This window comes from Rhinopithecus bieti, unplaced genomic scaffold (genome assembly GCF_001698545.2).
Source record: "Rhinopithecus bieti isolate Rb0 unplaced genomic scaffold, ASM169854v2 scaffold_56975, whole genome shotgun sequence".
NCBI classification, from domain to species: Eukaryota; Metazoa; Chordata; class Mammalia; order Primates; family Cercopithecidae; genus Rhinopithecus; species Rhinopithecus bieti.
The window spans coordinates 1358298-1368473 of record NW_016823127.1 but is presented as its reverse complement, the minus strand read 5'-3'; the positions used below and the strand labels follow the sequence as shown (position 1 = coordinate 1368473).

The window sequence follows — 10176 nt, the reverse complement described above, 5'->3', positions numbered from 1 at the left end:
CAGGTCAGTAAATTACCCAGGGAGGTAAAATTGCCAAAAAAACATTCCAGGCTGGGCACAGTGGCTCACACCTATAATCCCAGCACTTTGGGAGGCCAAGGTCAGCAGATCACAAGGTCAGGAGTCCAAGACCATCCTGGCTAACACAGTGAAACCCCATCTCTACTAAAAATATAAAAATTAGCCAGGCATGGTAGTGTGTACCTGTAGTCCCAGCTACTTGGGAGGCTGAGGCAGGAGAATCGCTTGAACCCAGGAGGTGAAGGTTGCAGTAAGCTGAGATCACTCCACTGCACTCCCGCCTGGGGGACAGAGTAAGACTCTGTCTCAAAAAAAAAAAAAAAAAAAGGCCGGGCCGGGAGGCACAAGCCCGTAATCCCAGCACTTTGGGAGGCCGAGATGGGCGGATCACGAGGTCAGGAGATCGAGACCATCCTGGCTAACACAGTGAAACCCCGTCTCTACTAAAAAATACAAAAAAGGGCCGGGCACAGTGGCTCAAGCCTGTAATCCCAGCACTTTGGGAGGCCGAGACGGGCGGATCACGAGGTCAGGAGATCGAGACCATCCTGGCAAACACGGTGAAACCCCGTCTCTACTAAAAAAAAAAAAAAAAAAAAAAAATCCAAGCAGTGGGAATAGCATGAGCTAAAGCTGAGAGGTGTGAACGTGCTGCAACCATAACTATAAGATTGCTTGGCAGAGAAGGACCAGGGATGAGACCGTAAAGGTCAGCCATGGAAACAGGGACTTGACTCTAGGACGGGGAGTCCCTGGAGGGCTTGAGGTGAGGTTTGTGAATGAGGAGCCGTGGGGTGGGGGTGGGAGCAGGAGCAGGTGCAGACTGGAGGTGCTGGGACCCAGGAAGAGGTGGTGTACCTGCCCCTGAACCTTCTCCTCTGGAGGCTGGGGAAGGGCTGCTGTCCAGAGAAATGGGGCAGCCGGTGATACCCTGGCCTCCGGCCCACAGGAGGCATGTGAGCGCAGCCTGGCAGAGATGGAGTCCTCACACCAGCAGGTGATGGAGGAGCTGCAGCGGCACCATGAGCGGGAGCTGCAGCGGCTGCAGCAGGAGAAGGAGTGGCTCCTGGCGGAGGAGACGGCAGCCACGGCCTCAGGTATGGACCCTGGGTGGGGCACAGTGGGCTGGGCCCTGAGCCTCTGTGCTGAGGCTCCTCCTAGCCAAACTGGGGAGGACTTTATCAAATAAGATGTAGGGATCTCAGTGCCACATTTGGGGTAAAGGGTCAGCAGGGGTTGTAAGCCCCAAGAACTGGCCTGTAGCCCTACTCGAAAAGGGAAACTGAGGCAGTAAAAGACACCCTCCCCACCCCCAACACCACCACTATCATGGGTGGTGACTCCTCCCGCTCAGGGGCCTTCAGCCACCATAGAGTGCCTAAAGCCACATACTACCTACATGCAGTGGGGAGAGGCTGATCAGCTGCATCCCTGGTCCTCACAGGAGTGCCTGCTCCCTGGGCACATGGGCCAGACCCTGGGGAGAGCAGGGGAAAGTGTGAGCATTGTCCATGCTAGCTGTGTACCAGGCACTGGGCCCCACATGTTTCCCAAGGGAGCACCCTTCATCCTGGACAATTCCCTCCCCTCCTGCCACCACACACCTGCTATGTGCCTGGCACATTCCTAGGCATCACTAGGGGTTTGTAGAACAATAGAAATGCTGGCAATGTCACATGATCTGAAGCTAACAACCATGGGCTCATGCACTTGAACCCAGCCCTGGGGCCAGTGTGCTCTGCATTTTAGGAAGACCATCTTTGCAGCCACATGTGTTAGAGACCCCTTTCTCCTCAGCAGAGTCTGGACTTCGCCTTGTAATCTGGTACTAAGGTTTCTGCTGTGAAATGGATAAAAATCACACTTAAGTGTAGTAATAAAGACCATAAATAGCCTCATGTCCATTCAGGGTGGGGATTGTCACCAAAAGAGTTACCAGAGGCCGGGTGCGGTGGTTCATGCCTGTAATCCCAGCACTTTGGGAGGCCAAGGCAGGCTTATCACCTGAGGTAGGAGTTCAAGACTAGCCTGACCAACATGGTGAAACCCCATCTCTAATAAAAATACAAAAATTAGCTGGACGTGATGGTGGGCTGCTGCAATCCCAGCTACTCAGGAGGCTAAGGCAGGAGAATTTCTTGAACCCAGGAGACAGAGGCTGCAGTGAGCTGAGATTGCACCACTGCACTCCAGCCTGGGTGACAGAGTGAGACTCCATTAAAAGAAAGAAAGAAAAAAAAAAGTCTGGGTACTGTGGCCCATGCCTATAATCCCAGCACTTTGAGAGGCTGAGGTGGGTGGATCACAAGGTCAGGAGTTCAAGACCAGCCTGGCCAAGATGGTGAAACCCTGTCTCTAGTAAGAATACAAAAATTAGCCATGCACAGTGGCAGGCACCTGTAATCCCAGCTACTCAGGAGGCTGAGGCAGGAGAGTCGCTTGAAAGCGGGCAGCGGAGGTTGCAGTGAACCGACATTACACCACTGCACTCCAGCCTGGGTGACAGAGTGAGACTGTCTCAAAAAGAAAAAAAAAAGAAACTTTCAATGTTCAGAGGTTTGGGATTTTAGAATTGTGGGAAAAACTATGGGTGGCACTTATTTAATCCTCACAACAGCCCTGAGTGAGAAAAAAAAAAGCCTCGGTCTCAGTCCTTAGGAGCTCACAATCTGAGAATAAAGCCAGCAGGAGCTAATGTTGGGGCATTTACTCTGAGCCATGCTTTGTTCTAAATACTTCACACACCTTCCAGTAACCCCATGGAGGAAAGGTACTGTTGTTATCTATCCCTATTTTCCAGATAAGGGACCTGAGGCACGAGGGGTTAAGTCACCTGTGCAAAGTCACATAGATTTATGCTGACTGTGGAGCCTGAGCTCTTGACCACTAGGCTGGGCAAAGCAGATAGGCCTTGTTTGAGAGCCCTCAGAGTCTGCAGGGAGGGTGTACTAGGTGGGGTCCTACCCAGAAATCACTGGAACAGGAGGTACCAATTGTCAGACACTGAGCTGTCTCCCCAGCAGGGCCCATCCAACAGGATTATCTTTCCTTAATAGATGGGCTCAGAGAGGTTGAGCAGCTTACCCCAAGCCACTCATTTTATGACATAGCCTAGGCTGCTCTGGACTCCTGGTTCGGTTCTCTTTGCATAGCACTCGTTGGTCCTATCTCCACCAGTACATGTGGTGTCTCGGAGCTGGTGGCACTTGGTGCTGGTGACCCCCTCTAGTCTCTCTTGTGCCTCTCTGCCCTGCTTCCAGCCATTGAAGCCATGAAGAAGGCCTACCAGGAAGAGCTGAGCCGAGAGCTGAGCAAAACACGGAGTCTCCAGCAGGGCCCGGATGGGCTCCGGAAGCAGCACCAGTAAGATGATGCCAGGGCCCAACTGCCCACCCTGATGGTTATGGGTTGAGGAACTTTGCTGAGGCCCCTTGGCAGAGGACACATCAGTTTGCCCCTAGCTGAGATTCCTGCTCCAGTCTCATGGATGCAAGAAACAGAAGTAGAAGGTCCTCAGGCAGACCCCATGCCAGTCCTCACAGAGTTCTTCAGGTGCCTTCTTGTCTTTGCTGGTCCCGGCCTCCACCCACCTCTTCACCCCTTTAGTCTCCCCTGGAGCTGGGCTGCAGTGTCACTGTTGACCAGTAGGCCTCTCCCTGCCCCAGAACACAGTTTTGGAATGTTGAGGCTTCAGGGACTAAGGATGGGCTCCTCCGGCCAGGCACGGTGGCTCATGCCTCAATCCTAGCACTTTGGGAGACTGAGGTAGGCGGATCACCTGACATCAGGAGTTTGAGACTAGCCTGGCCAACATGGTGAAACCCCATCTCTACGAAAAATACAAAAGTTAGCCGAGTGTGGTGGCGGGTGCCTGTAATTCCAGCTACTTGGGAGACTGAGGCAGGAGAATCACTTGAACCCAGGAGGTGGAGGTTGCAGTGAGCCAAGATTGTGCCATTGCACTCCAGCCTGGGCAACAAGAGTGAGAGCAAGACTCCATTTAAAAAAAAGAAGAAGAAAGAAAGAAAAAAGATGGGCTCCTCCAAACCACCCTCACTTAGGGGAAATACCTGTAGCCCAGACAGGCTATCACTGGTTCACAGCCCCACAGCAGGCTAAAGGCAAACCTAAAGAGGGAACCCCAGAGTCCTGGCATGCTTTGAGTCTGCCCTGACTGGACTCCAGGCTTGGCAGGGGCAAGATAACCTATGCTCTCCTTTGCTCCTCCTCTGGGGCAGGTCAGATGTGGAGGCACTGAAGCGGGAGCTGCAGGTGCTATCGGAGCAGTACTCGCAGAAGTGCCTGGAGATAGGGGCGCTCACGCGGCAGGCCGAGGAGCGTGAGCACACGCTGCGCCGCTGCCAGCAGGAGGGCCAGGAGCTGCTGCGCCACAACCAGGTGGGCCTGGCCCCAGGTTGGGAGGACACGGGCGGGTCCCAGCACCCCTCCCCTGACCACCGTGCCTCTCCCAGGAGCTGCATGGCCGCCTGTCAGAGGAAATAGACCAGCTGCGCGGCTTCATTGCCTCGCAGGGCATGGGCAACGGCTGCGGGCGCAGCAATGAGCGGAGTTCCTGCGAGCTGGAGGTGAGTGCCCTCACTAGCACCAGGCAGCCCAGTGGTTCTCGGGGCCCAGGGCCGTGGTGCACCCCCGCCACAGGCTGCGTGTCACCTGTGGCAGGAAAGTCAAGTCTCTGAGTGGCTTGGCCAGCCTGACTAGGCCAGAACACCTACTACACATCCAGTAGCCAGAATTCTTCCCTCCCACCTGCGTTGTGTCACCTACCTGCCGTGTACCATAGGAAATCACTTTTCTGAGTCCCAGTAGCTCATCTGTAAAATGGCACCAGCACCTTCCTTACTGGGAAATACTAGGGTAAGAAAATATGTGTGTGTGTGTGTGTATGTGTGTGCGTGTGCTTGATGCCAGGATCACTGTAGTCTTGTCTTTTCTTTTTTCTTTTCTTTCTTTTTTTTTTTTTTGAGACGGAGTCTCGCTCTGTCGCCCAGGCTGGAGTGCAGTGGCCGGATCTCAGCTCACTGCAAGCTCTGCCTCTGGGGTTTACGCCATTCTCCTGCCTCAGCCTCCCAAGCAGCCGGGACTACAGGCGCCTGCCACCACGCCTGGCTAGTTTTTTGTATTTTTTAGTAGAGACAGGGTTTCACCGTGTTAGCCAGGATGGTCTCGATCTCCTGACCCCGTGATCCGCCCATCTCGGCCTCCCAAAGTGCTGGGATTACAGGCTTGAGCCACCGCGCCCGGCCTATTTTATTTCTTTAACAAACACTTAGGTGAGGCTCACTGTGTACCTAGAACTTCTGGAAGCCCTTTTTGTCTGTTAACTCATCTAATCTTCCTGACAGCTCCATACATTAGCTACTGTTACTGTCCCCATTTACAGATGAGGAAACTGAGACACAGGAAGGTCAAGTACCTTACCAAAGCTTGCATAGCTGGACTGGGATTTGAACTAGGCAGTCTGGCTCCATTCTGAGCTTTTAAGCACCCCCAGACCTGGCTGAACTTGTTTCCTCCTTGGTCAGGTCAGCAGCACCTGGCCCTCAGGGTTGGGGAGGGGTTAATGAGGTGCCTTGTGGAGTGGCTCAGCCTGCTCAGGTTTATGTAGGGCTTCTTTTCATCCATCTTACCCCTGAGGTGAGAGCCTGGTGCTGCATGAGGGCTGCAGCAGAGTTGACCATGAGATATCCATCCACATGGGCTGGACAGGGGTGAGAGTAAGAGAAGGCAAAGCAGGGGAATCAGAGAGGGCTTCCTGGAGGAGTCTGCCTCCAGGGTTTAGAGGGTTTTGGTGCAGATAGGGGCTGCATTCTAGGGGCCTGAGGCAGAGAAAACCCGGGCTGCAGGGCACTGTGGGCCAGGGTAGCTCTGGCTTCTGGCTCTGGGTCAGCCCAGCACCTGTATCCCCAGGTGCTGCTTCGTGTAAAAGAGAATGAACTCCAGTACCTGAAGAAGGAGGTGCAGTGCCTCCGGGATGAACTCCAGATGATGCAGAAGGTAGGTCCCGCCGCTGGGCGTGGGGGCCGTGGGGGCCGTGGGGGCCGTGGGGGCCTCTGGAGCCACCTGGATGCCATCCTTTGAGCACCTGCTCTGTGCCAAGCCCTCCACTTGCTTCATCCTGCCTCAGGCTCTCCTGTGCTTCTCCCACGTAGGTGTCGTCATCCCCATTCACTGACGGGGAAACTGAGGCTAAGAAAGGGGAAGTGACTTCCCCAAGGCCATACTTGCTTCTGTTATTTAGCATTATTTAATTTATTGATTATTATTGAGCACCTCCTATGTCCCGGGCACTGTGCTAGGCGCTGGGAAGACAGATGTGAACAAAATAGCCCCAAATCTCTGCCGTGGAGAGATTGCACTCCAGTGAGAATAACCGCATTGCTAGGAGTTGGGTGGGTCAGGGTTCAGCCCAGGTCCGAGTCTGCAGCCCGCCTGGCCCACGCTTGGCTGCTGTGTCACTGCCTGGTGCGTTCTGTCAGTTTGGGGTAGGAAGTGGACGCGTTGGTGGTTCTGTAAGCGCATTTGAGCCAGACCATGTTTACTGCACTTGAAGAACAGGTGGCGTGAACTCACAGGAAGGGCCCGAGCACCCAGCCAGGCTGACCTGGTTCTCATCCCAGCCACTCACTGCCCTGCGGTCTTGGGCAAAATCTCCTCCCCCCCAAACAGGATGAGGATGACAATGGCACCTGTGTCCCTAGGTGGTACCAGGGAGGTGGGAGAGGGAAGCCCAGGACCCAGGGCCATCTCGGGGAGCCACCTGGAGGGATGAAGTGAGGGGCCGCGGGGAGGTCTGGCTGCTGGTGGTGCCCATGTGCCAGGTGGGCAGGGCTGGAGGGAGAGGCTTCATGCCCTCATACCTGCCTCCTGCCCCCCAGGACAAGCGCTTCACCTCGGGGAAGTACCAGGATGTCTACGTGGAGCTGAGCCACATCAAGACGCGGTCCGAGCGGGAGATCGAGCAGCTGAAGGAGCACCTGCGCCTTGCCATGGCCGCCCTCCAGGAGAAGGAGTCGATGCGCAACAGCCCTGGCTGAGTAGAGGTGGGTGCCAAGGTGTGCGCCCTGCAGGGTGGGCAGGGGCTGAGGCTCTCCCACAACCAGAACTCCTGAACCACCCCAGCCAGGCCACTTTCTTCTTCTGGCCTCCAATTCCCATTCTGTAAAAGGGACGATGAACCCAGCAACATGGGATTGTTGCAGAGATCCCATCAGACCCGGGCCACAGGCTGCTTCATCAGCTTAAGTCTGTTCCTTCAGAGCTGGGCGGCACAGTACAGAGCCACGGCCTGCTCAGTGTACCCCGGTTCTTGGGGCTGGAGGCAAATGCAGTGTTCACATCCCTGACCCCCACAGTGAGTCTCCGCTGAGCTTCACACACAGACATCGCACACCAAGGCCAGGCCTCTGTCCCATTTAGTGTTACACTCGTTCTTGACTTAGCAGGGCTCAAAGTGGTTGGTTGATTGGTTGTTTTGAGACAAGGTCTTACTCTTACCTGGGCTGGAGTGCAGTGATGCAATCACGGCTCACTGCAGCCTCAACCTCCTAGGCTCAAGGGATCCTCCCACTTCAGCCTTCTGAGTAGCTGGAACCACAGGCCCACACCACCATGCCCAGATAATTTTTGTACTTTTTGTATAGGCGAGGTTTCGCCATTATTTCCGAGGCTGGTCTCGAACTCCTGGGCTCAAGCAGTCTACCTGCCTCAGCCTCCCAAAATTCTGAGATTACAGGCATGAGCCGCTGCACCTGGCCCAAGTGTTCTTATTTTTGCTTTTTCAATGCCACATCTACCTGGAGCATCCTCTTTCTGCTAAATCCTCATGGACTTCCTAAGGCACGCAGGAGAGGCCACCCTATGGCCGAGCTACTCGCGAAGGAGCCAGGAAGAGCGGATCTGACTACCTTCAGGGCTGAGAGGTGGTGAAAGGACCCACTCAACACCCTTGCTTGGCCTCGGGGTAGCCTCGCAGCCCCTCAGCCCAGGCCTCAGCCCTGTCACACTTTGTCTTTCAGGTCCCACTCAGCTGCAGACCCTCCAGGCTGGAGGACCAGCCGCCCTCTTTCCCTCCTGGATGGAAGTCAAAAGCCAAGCTTTCTCCCCACCCTCTGTGGGCCACACGTGCACTTGCACCCACCACACACACCCACACACAGACACAGACACACACACACGTGCACACATGTACACACAGACACACATACACACACTCTGCGTATCTGAGCGCGCCCCTCGCACTGGGTCTTACCTTGCACCTTCTTCAGGATTTTATATGTGAAGAGATTTTTATATAGATTTTTTTCCTTTTTTTCCAAAACACGTTATACTTTAAAAAAACAACAACAACAATTCCTGGTGGCCGTGTGCCTCCAGCCCTGGTCCCCGCTCTGTCTCCAGCCACCCTCTGCTTGGGCTTCTGGGCTGGTGGCACTGGTCCGGGGGTCTGGTGGAGGCCCAGGCAGCGGCCATGGCGGGGTGTCTCTGCAGGGGAGAGGCGGGAGCCTGCCACCTTCCTCCTACCCTACCTCCTACTAACACTTGCTGCCCCATTTGGACCCTTACCATGGGGCTCAGGACAGAGGGAGCCAGCAGCTGGCTTCCATGGCCCCACAGCCTCCTCTGAGGCTGTGCTGGGTGCGGAACCGCCAGAGCCACCCAAAAGGTGATTCTCTCCTGCCCCCTGAACCTCTTAACTTAATAAAACGTTCCAGCAAGTTCTGGTGTCCTAGATGGCTGACAGAACAGAAATGGAGATTGGGGTTTCTTGAAGTGGCTTCCCTACTCACACCCTACCCACACGCCACCCTTCCTAAAGCAGTGGCCTCTGGGCTTCTGAGGGTGGGGCTGAAAATCCAAGGTCTCCCTTAGTAAGGACTGCGACGCCCCCAGTGTGGCTTACAGGCCAGTGGCAGCGGCAGCAAGTGAGAAATAACAAGTCTGCACCACCCCGACCTACCAAACCAGTGTCTGCATTTTAACAGGTGCCCCAGTGATTCACGGGACCTTCAAAGTCTGGGGAGCCCTGGAGTAGGGCCCAGGCCTGAGAGAGACGTGGAGCTAAGACTGGCCCTGACCATGACCTTGGGCAAGTCACACCCCTCACCAAGCCTCAGTTTGCCTCTCCATCACATGGGTGTCTTTCTTTCAGTCCCAGTCCTCTCCTGAGGCTTTTCCCAGAGGTCATGCCCAACCCTGGGCCGGGGTGAGGGCAGGGTTGTGGCTGCCCCAGGCCCAGGTCCAGCGGGCTGGGAGTCCTCACCATGGCCAGCTGTGCTGATTGTGGTCGCATGGGGCTGGGAAGAGGTCCCGTTTCTGAGCCACAGAAACAGGCCACATCCGGGAGGGGTCCTGGAAGGCTGTGAGAACGCAGAAGAGACCCCGGGCCAGCCTGCAGGTGGAAGAGTGCCTTTGGAGGCAGCTTTGAAAGATGACGCTGCAGGGCCGGGCGCGGTGGCTCAAGCCTGTAATCCCAGCACTTTGGGAGGCCGAGACGGGTGGATCACGAGGTCAGGAGATCGAGACCATCCTGGCTAACACGGTGAAACCCCGTCTCTACTAAAAATACAAAAAAGAACTAGCCGAGCGAGGTGGCGGGCGCCTGTAGTCCCAACTACTCGGGAGGCTGAGGCAGGAGAATGGCGTAAACCCGGGAGGTGGAGCTTGCAGTGAGCTGAGATCCGGCCACTGCACTCCAGCCTGGGCCACAGGGTGAGACTCTGTCTCAAAAAAAAAAAAAAGATGGACGAATCAGGAAGGGCCTTCCACGCGGAGGCACCAGCAGGAGCAAACGTCCCTGGTGTGTTCAGGGAAAGACCCACAGGAGAGTGACCTCGGGGAGTGAGGGAGATTGTTTCCCATTCCCTTGCCAGGGATTGCTTGAGGAATGGACATGGGATGCGGTTCCAGCCAGTGAAATGCGAGGGAAAGTCTTGGGAGCAGGGTGGAGGAGGTCATCTGGGAAGGGCGTCCTTGGTCTTAGAAGCACAAGATGGCCAGGCACAGTGGCTCACACCTGTAATCCCAGCACTTTGGGAGGCCGAGACAGGCAGATCACGAGGTCAGGAGATCGAGACCATCCTGGCTAACATGGTGAAACCCCGTCTCCACTAAGAACACAAAAAAATTAGTCGGGCG

General features: G+C 55.4%; 1 protein-coding gene across 1 annotated transcript in view; it reads left to right on the top strand.

Moving 5' to 3' along the window:
- Positions 1-8756, top strand: part of TRIOBP (TRIO and F-actin binding protein) — a 28197-nt gene extending 19441 nt beyond the window's left edge. The window contains exons 8-14 of the mRNA XM_017861303.1: positions 971-1118; positions 3282-3384; positions 4260-4419; positions 4494-4607; positions 5950-6036; positions 6918-7082; positions 8058-8756. Coding sequence (XP_017716792.1) covers positions 971-1118; positions 3282-3384; positions 4260-4419; positions 4494-4607; positions 5950-6036; positions 6918-7076 — 771 coding nt within the window. The 3' untranslated portion in view covers positions 7077-7082; positions 8058-8756. The remainder of the gene's footprint in view (positions 1-970; positions 1119-3281; positions 3385-4259; positions 4420-4493; positions 4608-5949; positions 6037-6917; positions 7083-8057) is intronic.
- The last annotated feature ends 1420 nt before the right edge of the window (positions 8757-10176 follow it).